The following is a 15,878-nucleotide window of genomic DNA, read 5'->3' as shown; positions in this document are numbered from 1 at the left end:
TGGGGGAGAGAGGAAGATGAAGGGGGGGAGGAGTATGGGGTTGACCTATTGAACCCATATCCTGTGGATAAACGAGGGTGTGATGGTGATAAGCAGATAAATCAGCAGTCAACTGGTCTCATTCAGATACAGCCTCCTCTCATAATGTCTGAACATCAATGTGTATGTTTGTATTGTGGAGATGACAGGAGATAAATTATTGCTCTCTGACAGCAGCTTGATCTGAGGCCTTGCCTGTCTGTGGTATTGGTCTCAGCCCTGTAACCCTGCTGGCTGTGTGTGTGGGGGTGTGTGTGTGTGTGTGTGTGGGTGTGTGTGTGTGTGTGTGTGTGTGTGTGGGGGGGGTGTAGTAAAGAGACTCTAGATTATCTGGAAAGGGAGGGTGGGAGGTTGGGGGCATGGCACATAATGTGATTTTTGTAAAAGAATTCTGCATAGTGCATAACGCTATTAAACCTTAAAGTGTTGACAGTGCTTTACGACTGCATAATCCAACACAAATAAAATGTTCTCTTTTCCCCCCTCCCCTTTAAAAAAAACTAATTTCAGACATGAACCACGGAAACTGAGACTGAAACAGGACTGCAATAAGCTCTCGTGACGAGCTCTGACCCCTCCCCCTCCACCCCCCACACCAAACATTCTCCACCATGACCCCCACATGGCTCCTGCTGACGTCCTTCCTGTTCCTCTCCTCCTCAACCAATCACGCGTTTCCCACCGTCCCGGCGCCGGCCCCGCCCCCGCCTGAGATGAACACCTATCGGGTGTCGGACACCAGCCTGACCCACCTGACCGTGCACCGGAGGACCGGCGAGGTGTTCGTGGGCGCGATCAACCACGTTTTCAAGCTTTCGGCAAATCTGACGGAGCTGCGCTCCCACACCACCGGACCGGTGGAAGACAACGCCCACTGCTACCCCCCGCCCAGCGTCCGCGCCTGCACCCACCGCCTGGACCCGTCCAACAACGTCAACAAGCTGCTGCTGGTTGACTACGCAGGGAACCGGCTGGTGGCGTGCGGCTCTATCTGGCAGGGCGTGTGCCAGTTCCTGCGTCTGGAAGACCTGTTCAAGCTGGGCGAGCCGCACCACCGCAAGGAGCACTACCTGTCCGGGGCGCGCGAGGCCGACGGCATGGCCGGCGTGGTGGTGGGGGAAGAGGACGAGCGCGGCGGGGGAGACAAGAAGAAGAAGAGGAAGGAAGGGAGCCGCCTCTTCATCGGGGCGGCCATCGACGGCAAGTCCGAGTACTTCCCCACGCTGTCGAGCCGCAAGCTGGTCCTTGACGAGGAGAGCGTGTCCATGTTCAGCCTGGTCTACCAGGACGAGTTCGTCTCCTCTCAGATCAAGATCCCGTCGGACACGCTGTCCCTCTACCCGGCCTTCGACATCTACTACGTGTACGGCTTCTCCAGCAGGACCTACGTGTACTTCCTCACTCTGCAGCTGGACACGCAGCTCACCCAGACCGACACCAGCGGAGAGAAGTTCTTCACCTCCAAGATTGTCCGCATGTGCTCCAACGACACAGAGTTCTACTCCTACGTGGAGTTCCCTCTGGGCTGCACTAAGGACGGGGTGGAGTACCGGCTGGTCCAGTCGGCCTACAAGCAGAAACCGGGCCGGCACCTGGCCCAAGCCCTGGGCCTGTCGGAGGAAGAGGACGTCCTGTTCGTGGTGTTCTCCCAGGGTCAGAAGAACCGGGCCAACCCTCCCAGGGAGACGGTCCTCTGTCTGTTCACGCTGCACCAGATCAACCTGGCCATGAGGGAGAGGATCAAGTCCTGCTACAAAGGAGACGGCAAACTGTCCCTGCCCTGGCTGCTCAACAAGGAGCTGCCCTGCATCCACACGGTCAGTAGCATCACCCCTGGCTGCCTGCCTGGTTGTCTGGTTGTCTGGCTGACTGCTTGGTTGTCTGGCTGGTTGTCTGGCTGACTGCCTGGTTGTCTGGCTGGTTGTCTGGCTGGCTGCCTGGTTGTCTGGCTGGTCTTAACAGCCCACCAGACAGGGACACAAAACTGATTTTGACATACATTAGTCAAGGGATTTACAGCAACTTAAAACATAAATGATTGCTAAAACACTATGCATGGTTTCCTCATCTACCAGAGAGTGTCAGGAAGTGATTGTAGTGATTACTGTAGCATGAGATGGATGATCATGTATCTTTTATTAGTCTGCCCCTCCACCCCAGGCTACAAACATTAGAAGTAGTACAGTGTTTAAACTACTGGGTATTCATAAGATGCTTGTACAGTGTTCGCTACAATGCTCTCTCTGGGAACTAAATCTCAGCTGTTTAATGAGACTGCTTCTTCTAGCCTTACTCTGTGCTGTCTGTATTTCCAGGCCACAGCTGAATACATTCACAGGGACTAGATACCAAATCTTCCCAATAACAAGATAGACTGTTGTTGGTTTTCCTCTTGTGGTGGTTGCCTCAACCATGGCCATCCTCCTTCTAGTTCTTTTCTGGACTGAAATAGCATCGATATAACGCCAGATTTCGAGGCATCAAATAGGTGTTCCCTGTGCCTCGACGACTGCGAATAACCATAGCAACACCCCCCGCTTCCCACCCCCCCATCACAGAGAGGGCAGGGGGCAGATGGGGAGGGGGAAGGTCTAGCCAGCGTTAGCAGATGACCTGGATATAGCCTAGCTTGGTAGGATGTTGTTAAGCGGGGGCCTAGGGTGTTGTTATTGTTATGATTGAGAGCCATTAGCATCCAGTCAAGGGAGGGGAGTGTGTGTGTGTGTGTGTACGTGTGTGTACGTGTGTGTATGTGTGTGTGTATGTGTGTGTTTGTGTGTGTGTGTGTGTATATATAGGACTCTGTTGAAGGAGGAGTTAGCTGTTATTATTATCAGCATCATCAGCAGGGCTGGTGTAGGGGGAACAGACCTCTCTGTGATTATAGGCTGCCTCACGGCTGTCATTAGCCCTGCTCCTGCCTCACTCCCTGATAGGCTAAGGCAGCAGGCTGCTAGCGCTCCTGGATCAGGTAATGACAGGCTGCCTGCTGGGGTGCTGGCTGCCAGGCTACCTGGCTGCAGACCAGGCCCCAGTGATATATTCATCCTTCATAAACTCTCAACAACAAGGTCCGCCCCCCATCCCATACCTCACCGGCTCCTTCTGACAGACTGGCCGGCAGAGAAGTTTGTTTCAGGTTCCACCGGCTGGACACAGTGTCCTGTTGTCTGGTCCCTGATCTCTCTCCTCGTCTCACTGTGTCTCTTGAGTGGGGGCTGTCAAGCCTCTGATCTAATCTGATCTCCGTGTCCTCCCTCTGTCTCCAGCCCCAGCAGATTGGAGACGACTTCTGTGGCCTGGTGTTGAACCAGCCTCTGGGGGGGCTGCGGGTCATCGAGGGGACCCCCCTGTACGACGACCGCATCGACGGCATGGGGGCCGTGGCGGCCTACACGTACGGAGACCACACTGTGGTGTTTGTGGGTACCAGGAGCGGACATTTGAAGAAGGTAAGAGAAACATTTGACCTCCCATGAAACCGGGTTGTGCTGGTGCTGGTCTGGGTGGGCCCAGATTGGTTCCTATCTCTTTGTCTTGAGCCGGTTTGAACCGGACTTGACGTTGATGACTCCACACCAACTGTTGGTTTTCACTTGACCTCATGAAACCACAGTAGAATACAGGCAAAGGTACTAGCCTATCTGTGTGAATGCAGCAGCAGCCTATTCCAGTCCAACACTGCTCTGTTAAACTGCTACCCCTGATGACTGCTAAATGTTGTTATCTAGTCAGAAGACGTGTAGAGCATGGAGGCTGACAGGGTGAGATTCACAGTGACTCTGGTGTCATACTACAAAAAGGCTTTTCTCACCCAGCCATTTACATGGCCTTTATAATTCACTGTGATTAAACATTTCTTTTCCCGGTGTTGCTTGGCAATGGGGGATCGGAGGGCTGTGTTTCTGTTCTGCCTGAGTTTGCTAGCAATGTGATGGAACGCCATAGGGTTCTTTTATTAGGAACGCTACTGAAAAATCGATGACGATTATTTGTTCGGTTTAGGAGTTGTTGTTTAGGCCATGACCCCAGTTGGAGGTAGAGGCCAGAGGCTCTATCTTTAGCTGAGTTCCTCCTGGGTGGTTCTCCTGGGGGTTTTATGGGTTCCTCCCAGGTTCCTCTTATCTGGGTTCAGCCCAGCTGGGTTTCTCCCCAGGCTGTGACCCAGTCATGTAGAACCGGGGAGAAGCAGTGATGAGTCACACAGAGCTGGTGCAGTGGGAGGGCTGGCTGATCAGCACTCACTGGTTCTCTGGAAACACGGTTCCAACTCGACGTCAATGAGGAGGTGTGTAAAGACCATGTCAGCACGGCATCATTAAACTGCAGAAGGCATTTATGGTTATTTTAGGACTTTTCTCCTGTAGTTCTCATATTCTCAAAGAAAAGAATATGGCATGTGTTGTTTTCTCAGGAAGGCCTGGCGGCTATTTCCAGACGTTTCTGCTCGCGAGATTAATGGAGTTCTAAAGCAAAGGTTAAAACCATTCTGATAAATAAATAGCCATATGAATCTCTGGCCCAAGCCCCTATCTGGCAAAGAAACAGCCCTTTGAAAAAACACAGAAACAGCAACTTACTGCCCTCCTCAGTAACGCATTTAAAGCTGATAATGAATTGAATTTTGTGCTTTCGTAACTAACAGGCAACATTGAGCTGTATGAAGCTATGTAGCGCAGGGAACATCAGACCAGAACCTAGACATCTTCAAACATTTCCCGCATGTTTCCCGCAGAAAATGTGTTAGTTAAGGTGGTAGGGTGGGGTTTGCTGTCAGACCGGTATTTTTATTAGATTTTTTTTGACTACGTAGTTAAGGCGGGAGGCGTGTGTTGCTAAGGCGGCCGCCTTAACTGAAAAGTGCTGCGGGAAACCCTGTAGTGACATGACGAAATGACTGAGTGAGCGAGTGTGTGAGTGAGGGAGGAAGGCAAGCTGGAGGAAGTGAATGAGTGAGAACATGACTGCTTAAGGAGATTCCCCTGTGTTCTGTTAGTTACCTAGCAATGAGAATGTAGCATTACACAGCTCCGCAGACATGCGAATGCAGACAGTACTTTTCGCCCACCCAACCAATTTAACTGTTCCAGCCTTACTGTGATCAGGTGGCATGTGTGCTGTTTGCTGTCACCACTGTGAATACATCACCACACAGCTTAGTGCTTTTAATGTAAACTTTACAAAGGCCCCTTAGGGACATTTTTCCTGAGTCTACCATCAACAAGCTAGAATACATAGGTCTGACAACACACACACACACACACTGCTATGTTTTCTTAAACTTACGACACACCATAACTCTGTCTCGACCCTCTGTTTACCATGGTAACAATAACAGAGTAGCCCATGGTTGGTGTCTTGATAAACCTACCAACCCCTCTGTGCTGCTCTGTGCAGCTCCAAACATAGATGCACACACACACATTGTCCATACAGCACCCTGAGTGTTGACCATTATAGTGGCAGGGGTATAGCAGAGTGTGTTTGTGGTGTCATATATGAAGTAGCATAGACTCATTCGGTCTGTTGGTTGTGACTTACATCATACTGAGAGAGAGAGAGAGAGAGAGATAGAGAGAGAGAGAGAGAGAGAGAGAGGGAGAGAGAGATAGAGAGGGAGAGAGAGAGAGAGAGAGAGAGAGGGAGAGAGAGATAGAGAGGGAGAGAGAGAGAGAGAGAGAGAGAGAGAGAGAGAGAGAGAGAGGGGGAGAGAGCGGTAGAGGGAGAGTAAGAGAGTAAGGGAGAGAGAGGGAGGAAAAAGGAGACAGAGGGTGGAGTGGAAAGCAAGGGAACAAAAAAAGAAAATAATAGACGCCTAAATGTTGCCGTAATTGTTTTTTTTTCTGTGTGAATGCCTGTGTTGGAGCAGGCCTGGTCTCCGGGCAGGGTGGACCAGTGATGTGTCGACTGGGCCGGCTTCCTCTCTGCAGACTGGGGCTGCGGTCGTCAAGGCATATCTCATATTCCAGATATTCAATTAGATAGTGGGCCGGCCGGCAAGCAGAGCAGACGTAGTGGGCTTCTGGAGACAGGGTCATTATAATTCACTGGATCAGAAATGAGTTAATACTGCAGCTCCCAGCCAGCAATCTACTGTATGGAGAGAGAAAGAGAAAGAAAAAAGAGGGTAGTAGGGAGGGAAAGAAATAAAGACAGAGACAAATAGAGGTATTATCCATTTTTACCAGGTAAACTGGACTAGTGTAAATATCCCAATAGTGACTAATAACTATTGCACTTTTAAGCCTATAGAGGTTCATGCTGACAAGCCTGTTAAACATGTGGTCTGTCTAAAAAAACATGGCTGGCATGCGTAGTGGAGGCAGTGCCTCTGAAGAATGCCTCCTAGCTGCTAGCTGGTCCTGGGAGTGTCGTCTCTCCTTCTCCTCTCTCCCTCGATTTCTCCTTCTCTGTCCCTCTCTCTCTCGCTCCCTCTTCATCTCTCCCTCTCTGTTGTTGTGTTTTCGATACCCTTTATTTACGAGCCCATGTTGATACATGTCCCCGCCCCTGTCTCCATCCTGGTCGCGGGGGCCGAGCCCACATACCCACATCAGAGTCGCAGCTCCCACTGCCGGCTGAGACACCCGCTATCTTAATACCGCCATTATCAGCCAAGATAATGTAGCATAAAGATGTTTATGCTAATCTCTGGTTTTCCCCCTTTGTCTGCCTCTCCGTCTCCCCCTGTTTCTCTTTCCCCTCTCGTTCTCCCCGAGCCTGAGTGACCATTAAACTGCTGTGACCATCCACTCCTCCATATTCCTGTCCTAACATGCAGATCATTGTGGATTGAAAGCACAAGTTTAAAACTTAATTTGCATTATTTAACCAACACGATCCGAGGGGGACGTGGGTTATCGACTGCATCATCTTCTCGTTGCGTAAGCAGATGGAACTGGATTCATATCAATACATGGACGCTGCCGCTTAAGCAGACTGTGCCAGCCGGGGCTTTGCAATCCAAACTCCTTAGTTACTCCATTTCCATAATGTTGTATCCCCGCTGGTAATTTTCTCTCACACAAAATAAAACACCTCAGCCTACAGTTAAAACGAGGTTGCATCAAAGCAGCTCTGACAAGCACAAGCCTGTGTTTTAGTTGTCGGGTTGCATCATGTCCATGGGGGTCACATGGCTGAGCGGTTAGGGAATCAGGTTGTTAATCAGATGGTTGCCGGTTCGATTCCTGGCCGTGCGAAATGTTGTTGTGTCCTGGGGCAAGGCACTTCACCCTACTTGCCTCGGGGGGAATGTCCCTGTACTTACTGTAAGTCGCTGTGGATAAGAGCGTCTGCTAAATGTAAATGTCCTTCTCTACAACAACCCTATCTTTATTTGTTACTGTTTTGTTATCTAGCTCTCAGAGCTTGGCTAGCTAGCTGCTAGCTGGTTGTGGTACTTAACTGTGGTGCGATGCTAAGGCCGATAGCTGGTGTTTTTGTGTACATGTGTGTGTTGTAGCGCTACCTGCTCCAGTGGCAGGCCTGCACAGCGCTGGAGGAGGCAGGCTAACTACAGCGTATCTCCTCTCTCCCTGAGGCCTGTTTTTTTTGGCGTGAGAACAGAGGGGCTCGCGCCGCCTGCCAGACCAGGCCGGAAATCACCCAGGAGCTCCCACTGCTTCCTGTCCCTGTCCTCCCCCTGCCCACCAATCGCCCTTACCAGGGCGCAATGACATTGTGAGGGGAGAGCAACCACCAGCCAATCACAATGACGATCTGTGATCACGGAGGAATGGATAAGGGCCATCATGAAGTGCAACTCAGTGTACTCAAGTTGTTGATCTGGTGTGTTCAGACGGATTCAGACATGACTGTAAGACGACTGAAATGAAGACAAGGCGAGCCTTAATCTTATGATGATTATGAACTAACGGTGATTGCGTACGATTGATTGGATTCAGCACCTGTGCTGTTGTTGAGGTAACAGCCAGCTGCGTCTTTGTTTAGGGAATTCTGGGTAATTCAATTAATTATTATTGGAAAGAATTCCGCCACGTCCACAGTTAGCCAGACAGCTGTTACCCAATCAGCTCTCCGTAACTGGAGTATTGACATGTCAGAAATGGAGAGTCATCTGAATGATCTGCTGATTGCATCACTTCCTGCAAAGCCTGTATGTGTATGTGTGTGTGTATAGGGTGTCCACCCTCTGTATTATTATAACACTAGGCCCATGGGGTCACAGTCTATGACTCAGGCCTGTGTGTGTGTGAGAGATAGAGAGAGAAAGATGAGAGAGGGACGGAGAATTTCTGCTCTGTATTTGTGTAATGTAGTGTAGAACTTGTTCTCATGTCAGACTACTGCCTTCAATGTGGAAATGGGTTGGTTATGTGTGTAGGTGTTTTTTTATGTACTTTTATCATCGTGTTGTTCCTCTCCTATCCCTTCCATTCTGTTCTCCTCTCCTTTGCATCCAGACTGGCATCAGCCCTCTAATAGCCATCAGGGCTAATTCAGCTGTATAAATCAGGAGGGGCCGGACAGGCCTCGCGGCGAGCCAGGGGCTAGATTTATGAGCAGGCCGGCCCTCGGCAGGTCTGATCATGGGCAAATCTGTTTGCCATAAATCCTGCCGTTACAGAACACGGCTGAGTGATGTTGTGTCTGGGGAGACGGGCTTTTGTTCTCCATGAACTGCTTACTGATTGTGTATAGTGTGTGTGTGTGGGTGTGTGTGTGTGCAGTGTGTGTGAGTGTGTATATGAGCCTATATTATACATGAAGCCACTTTCGATGGCTCAGTGGGCAGCTGGCCTTCAACTCACCTCTGCTCGGCTGTTCTTTACTATGCTCCACTATATTTTACCCTAAAGTACTCTATTCTATTCTACTCTACTGTATTGTACTTGACTCTTTTATACTCTACTCTGAGTGAGCTGTTCTCCAGTGTGACAGTAGAAGAGAGGGGGGGGGGTGTAAAGGCGGGCAAGGGCACCTGGAGGTGAGGAAGGGAGAAAATACAGTTAAAACAGTAGGCAGTTAAACTTTGTGTGTGTGTGTGGTTAGGAATAGCTTCCAGATGTATATTTCTCCATCCACAACTGAGCCATCTCTCCAGATGTAGCCACACACACACACACACACAGCTCTGCTGATATAGATGTTTCCCCTACAGAAGGAACAAATACCACTCTCTGTCTTCCGCCTGCAACGAAAACCCTTGTGTGACACAGCCGTTTCGTTATAGAAAAGTGTTGTGTTTGTGTGTGCGCTACCACAACAGTCCATGTAATTGCAACATGAAGTGTTGAGCACCGTGATGAAAAAAGCCTGCCTTAAAATAAGAGTTGGTTTCTCCCCTGCCAAGAGGAGTGCCCTCAGACATGATACCGCTGGCTGCTGCTGTTGTCTTTGGCTGCTACTTACCTCGACCTCTCTCTCAACGTCAATGATAATCAGTTTACCTTTCTGATCTGTCTACCTGTGTGCGTGTGTGTGGGCGTTGGTATTAGACCTGGTTGGGCAGCCTTCCCAGTCTGCCACCCCCCCCCCCCCCCACCACCACCACCACCCCTGAGTGCTTCCTGTCATTATGGGATGGCAGGCCTCGTAACTTCATGTAAGGTCGCTGCTGCCACAGTCGTAAAGGTGAGGTGTTTAGGGGCAGCTCTTAAGCACCTGTGTGTGTGTGTTGGGGGGGTTATGTGTGTGTGTGTGTGCTTGGGGGTTATGTGTGTGTGTGTGTGCTTGGGGGTAATGTGTGTGTGTGGGGGGGGGTTATGTGTGTGTGTGCGTTGGGTTAATGTGTGTGTGTGTGTTGGGGGGGGGGGGTTATGTGTGTGTTAGTAGATATGTACTCCCTCATGAGCACAACCATTTACCAAGGCTTCCTCTAGAAAATGATGTCATTTTCGGTTAGAGCAGGTTTCAGTGTACCACACCACACACACACACACAGTCCAAAATGTGAGCACACACAGCTTGGTAGACGTACCATCTCACGGCCTGTCAATCTGATGGACCTACAACCCTCTGGCGTCTCTGGAAGGAAGGAGGGAGAGCAGTAGTTATGCCATTACCAGTAATGCTGACCGTCTTAAACGGTATATTTCTACCTCTTCCACTCGAACTCTCTCTTTTCTGTCTTGTCATTCAAGTCTGCCAGGGTTTCACTTTCAGAAACATAAATGAAGGTCACAAGCTAAGACGTCATATTTTGACAAATGAGTGAAGCGTGATTGAAGTTTAATGGAGATTCTCTGTAGAAGAGCCTCTCTCTCTCTCACACACACAGACACATATTTGCAGATGGCCTACTGCCGTCAGCCTAATAAGTATCACTGACATTTCTTAGGTCTTTAACAACTGGAATGATCAGCTAGCATCCTGCTTTTGTGTTGGTATATCGTTCCCTAAAATGTGTGTGTGTTTGCATATATGTGTGCCTGTGTGTGAAACTTTCCAGTGGACTGATTAAGACTGGACCTCCCCTGCACCTTCAATGAAGCGTCTGTTGGGTAAATTGGGAAATGGAGGGGTATCTCCTCCTGAAATTTCCTGGTTGATTTGGCCCTCATCACATGGGTTTATTAGGAAAGACTTATTGAATAAGGAGACGCACAAAGAGCAGCTCTGTGTTTGTGTGTGTGACCTGCGTGATACTCCAGCACTCACAACAAACATTCTGCTTCACGCACACACACACACACACACACACACACACTGGACTCTTTCACCTCTCTCTGCCTGTCTGTCTCTGCCTGTCTGCTCGTCAGTCTGCCTTTCTGTGTCTCTCTGTTTGAGAAGAGCTGATGATCAGAGGGGAGGAGAGGGGGAGAGAGAGAGAGGGAGGGAGAGAAGGGGAGAGAGAGAGAAATGGAAAGAGGGATAGAGGGACACCAGATTGATGAAGAGACAGGGGGATGAGAAGAGACAGGCTGACGTTCATACCTGCTGATTCTGTAAAGACATCAACATTCCTCAATAGTTAGACACTTCTACCGTACACTGGCTGTGTGTGTGTGTGTGTGTGGGGGGGGGGGGGGGGGGGGCTGCGTTTGGGGGGAGCTGGAGCCGCTCTGATTGCCATTTAGGTCTAGGAAGAAATAGAGAGAGGATAGAAAGAGAATGAGAAGATAGAGAGAGACCGAAAGAGAGAGTGGGAGAGAGAACTGGAGGCCTATCTCTTAGACAAGCTGCTGAGCAGAGCAGCTTTTTCAAGTCCTGATATAATAGCAGGCTTTCCTTGGCGGTAGTCTATTCCAGGCTCCACTGTAGGGAGTGGCTCAGCCCTGTGGTTGGTCCAGAGCAGTCCCCATTGCCACAGTCCCAACAGCTGGACCCCCTCCAGGATCTGGAGACTGGGAGCTCCCCTGTCTCTACTCCCCTCCCCTGCTCCCGTGAGAAGGTGAGGCGTCAGACCCAGGGGGTTGTGGGGCTGGACTGGGAGGACTGTGGAGGCCAGGGGGCCTGAGTCTGTGAGCCTCCTTCGATCTACACACCATGATGTCAGAAGAAGAAAAAACGAACATGAACGCAACCGTGAGAGTGGGAGGGCAGGGGAAAGGAAAGATGAGGAGAGGACCGGGAGAGAAGATGAGGAGGGCAGGAGGGAAGGATATTTCTCTTCCGACTGAATGGGGCAGTGATGCGAGGGATATAGAAGAGGGATGGGGGGACGAGGGGGGGGGGGGGGCAGGCTATGGGTGACATGTCCTGAAATTGCTTTTAGATGTGATGCAGTGACACGGATAGAGCATGAGTCCTGGATACCACAACACAATGACAAACACAGCATGCTGCAAAGCCTATGGAACATAGCCCTCTGACACCCTAGCCCATGTACAAGATCTTAATAAGCATGCCACAATCCCAGAAATGTATTATTAACCCTACTTAATGCCTTTACTCCCTTGTTTGCCGTGTAGAACTATTAAAAAGACAATAGGAGAATAAAAAAGGAAGATGTTCAGTGAGAAGTAGGCCGGGCTGTGAGTGTGTTGGAGGACTTGTATCTTTTGATACAGTAGAAAAGAGCTGGTGGTGATATGTGTCACAGGGATCTGCCGTCGGTGTCTTCTGATTGGTTGTCTCTTTGTCTCCGAGGAGAGGAGATGGCAGGAAGCGGGCCTGAATTAAACACAATGACTGGAGAGACAATGGACTGTCTGTCTGTGTGACGGGTTGGATTTAACGCATGCATGCACGCAAGCAGGCACACACACACACACACACACACACGCACACACGTCTTAATTAAGTCTGCTGCTGCTCTGCTGATTCTCTTGATAAGGTCTACTGTGGGGCTACATGCAGGCTGCTATCACACTGGTTGATAATAAGCACTTTCATAAGGCCGCATCACACTGGCCTGTAGCCTGTGGTAAACTACTATTGTGTGTGACTGGCTTTTCAGAGTGTGCAGCCTTGCCGAGCTAAAGTCTAGCCTTAGCCCCAGACACAATGCCCTCAGTTTGGCAGTTGCCTGCACTAGTCGAGAATAGAGTTAGGTAGCTATTTACACATGATCTTTGTTGAATTTCCACGTGCTCTTTCCGTGTTCTGATTGGCTCATTGATTGTGCACAATTCAAAAATTGGTGTCCCCAGCTAGCTAAGAGCCGGTATTTTTCCAGGATTTACACAGGCTTACATTGTGTGGCATAGTGCCTTGTAACAAGAAGGCCATGGGTTTTATTCTTGAATGGGGCTTGCTGATGTTATCTCCTGAGCCTTTTCTATGTGGAGTTTGCATATTCTCCACGTGCTCACGTTGGTTTCCTTCGCAAAGAAGCCCAGTTTTAAGAACAGATTGCTCCTTGCCCATGTCCCTGGCGAGCGCTGGGACTTGGTTCCTGGGCGCTGTTGATGTGGTTGCCCACTGTTCCTGGCTGCCCAAGAAGAAATGCAGAAGCATATTTCTCCGATGGACGCATTGACATGCGTGGGTTCCGCAGCTCCCTACACGCCTGTGCCACAAGATGTTAGATAAATATAGTATTCTTCTTCATAATCGTGCAAGCAAGCTTTCCAAACCACCTCTGTTACATATACACAGCAGGTCAGGCGAAGTAGGAAGATCCGTAATGTACGTGTTTGGGTTTCCATAATAGAACGGAAGGTCATGAGAACAAACTACTTAGTGTTTTGTTCAAATTGTAGTTCTTTCTCGCTCGCTCTCTTTCACGCCGGGAGATGGTAGATAACAGAGACAACAATACCGCCAGGGAAAATCCCCTCATCTGAATTCTGAACGTTCCCGTCCACTAAGCACTAAATGCTCATACCGCTTGTTGTGAGCGAGACAGGCTGAGTGACAATAATTTCCTTACAATAATTAATTACCTCCGCGCGGAGCTGTCGGCGCTACGCCGCTGGTGAGTTTAGCATGCTAGCAGCAGGAAGTGAGGGTGGGCAGCCAGGCCATTGTTCCCGGAGTGATGAGATGAGGTTGTAAATGAATCGTGGGATTCTGAATAGCCTGCCTTAATGGCCGTTTACACAGTCGATTCAAGGCCTGACTCCCTAGTAGTGCCTGGATTAGAAGCGTTTTAGACTAGCGTTCGACTATGTTAGCATTAGCTTTAGGACAGGGCCGTTTTCGCCCAGCAGAGGACCCTATTAGCATAGACGTTAAGGATAGTCAATAATCATGTTAGCCTATGTTGAGTTTCAATTTGGTCGAGAAGAATACAAGGTTAAATGCCAGACCAAGTTATTTGTAGTTTAATAAGATAAGAAATTATGCAAATCAAACAATTAATACAATACACCATGGTGTCTCAAACTAGATCGGCGATACCAGTCAATGTTACCAGTCTCGCTTCGTAGAGTAGAGAAGACAAAGGCCTTTGTGAGAACAGTCTTGACAGAAGTCAGAGAGAGTTCTTCCCAGTTCAATTCTGCCCGACCTTTGCAGGGCACACAGGTCTTGTACTCCTTCCCAGAAGGGAGGGGTTTGTCAGATGATTGGCCACCAGACCAGGGCGATGATGTCCTCATCCTATTAGGTTTTAGAAGGAGGTTGTGAGCAGTCAAGGTGGGCAGTCCAAAGGTCTGATGATATCCAGGGGGGCAAAGCAACCAGGGCAGACCTAAAGGTCTGATGATGTTGACCAGATGCAAAAGGATACATTCTCCTTCGAGCAGAGGGTACGGTACCATACACTGGCCTTGACTTCCATATACTCTGCAGCAAATCGTATCAACCCGTGCATCTCTCCCTGCCAGTACGCTGACTTAATGCATTCCTCTTTTCACTAAAAGATACATTCTCTTGAGAAGGACCCTCATCTCACTCTCACAGACACTGTCATGGTGCATAATCATAATCATTACTTATTTATATCTGAAGCATTGATTATATCTGGAATATATGTTCAGCATTATCATTATGCATTTTGGTATATCTGAAGTATTGATTGTCTTTTTATTGTAACAGAGCGGGAGGGGGGGGGGGGCGATGGCGACCATGTAGAGACAGAAATGACATGCCGTTGTGTAAATAAGAAATAACATAAGGCCATTTAGTTTGTTTAATAAAAGAGCAAGCTATAGACCTGTTTTATAGGAAAGGTAACCTTAAATGACTTATTTTGGGATCGGGCGCTATATAATTTATATTAAAAATGTTTATTTATTTTTTATTTAACTTGACCTTCCAGGGGGGGGCGGGAGGTAGCGTTGGGGGGGCGGGGCGCCCCCTTAATATAATGGTAGGGGAAACCCTGAGAGACATAGAATATATGAAATAGCAGCATAGATTAGCAGCATAGATTTCATTCCTCCACACCTAGCCCAAGTTCCTGACAGTCTAGCCTAGAACCACGTTTGCCTAACCTAGAATTGTGTTAGGCTAGGTCAGAGGCACTATCCTAACCAGGTAATCCATAGCATAAGGCTACCCTATGACTGCTTGCCTGGAGAAGTGTGGATAAAGCTAGCTTTGGTTCAAAGCTGACTTCTATGAATACTTGGAGCTGGTGTTTTGGCTGTGTAGCATTATGCTATCTGTGTAAATGCTCTTTGCAGACCCTGATGTGTGTGTGTGTGTGTTCTGCTCTGGCGTACACGGATGAGTGGGTGCCCCTGACAGCACCAGCTCAGCTCAGTGTTTGCTCTGCTCTAATCGCCTGTTTGCTCACATGGCCACTGGTACATCACCCCCTGTCCTCACCTCCTTCTCTCCTCCCCGGATCACAGATGGGTTTCTCTGTGGAGGCAGCACATGTATTGATCATCCTGATTGTGGTATTGATGGCTAGCCAGCTGGCAGGGTGAGATGTGGATCTGGGCCTAGCTGATCATTCCCTCCCTCTAGTAAGGTGTCTTCATCCCTGCTGGGGTGTCAGGTTGGTTGTCACACTGAACCCTACACATACTCACACACACACTTACACACACACACACACACACACACACACACACTCACTCACACACACTCACCCTTCAACCTGCCATTCCTCCAATCCATAAGCACATCCACTATCCACACTCCCACCCCCCATCCACCCTCTGCTGCACAGCGTCTACACCCCACTTCTACTATTACACCCCACCCCCCCTGTCACCCCCCCCCCCCCCCACACACACACACACCTCACACACACACGCTCCCTCCCCCATCCTCGTACCCAGCGGTGTGAGCTTGTGAATAACAAAGCTGTGTCAACGCCACCACTGTGGCTTTCACCGACTGGCTTGCCTTTGTCTGTCAGAGACAGGGCCTGAAGACAGAAGGCAGGGGTCCAGACATCTTACAGACGTGCCCAGCCGTCCAGACATCTTACAGACGTGCCCAACCGTCCAGACATCATCCCTATCCCTCGGTGTGTGCAGGTGTCTGCTTGTGACATGCACCGTTGGCAGACTGCTGACAGTGTCGGCTGGCGT

The 15,878-nt window shown here is 49.5% G+C and overlaps 1 protein-coding gene across 1 annotated transcript in view; it reads left to right on the top strand.

The window, feature by feature from the left end:
* The first annotated feature begins 650 nt into the window (after nt 1-650).
* The window catches only part of plxna3 (plexin A3), a 76,194-nt gene continuing 60,966 nt past the window's right edge, over nt 651-15,878 (top strand). Inside the window, exons 1-2 of the mRNA XM_067239098.1 lie at nt 651-1,856; nt 3,309-3,491. Of these exons, the coding sequence (XP_067095199.1) occupies nt 651-1,856; nt 3,309-3,491 (1,389 nt within the window). The remainder of the gene's footprint in view (nt 1,857-3,308; nt 3,492-15,878) is intronic.

This window comes from Osmerus mordax, chromosome 7 (genome assembly GCF_038355195.1).
Source record: "Osmerus mordax isolate fOsmMor3 chromosome 7, fOsmMor3.pri, whole genome shotgun sequence".
Classification (NCBI taxonomy): Eukaryota; Metazoa; Chordata; class Actinopteri; order Osmeriformes; family Osmeridae; genus Osmerus; species Osmerus mordax.
This window is presented reverse-complemented; position numbering and strand designations above follow the sequence as displayed.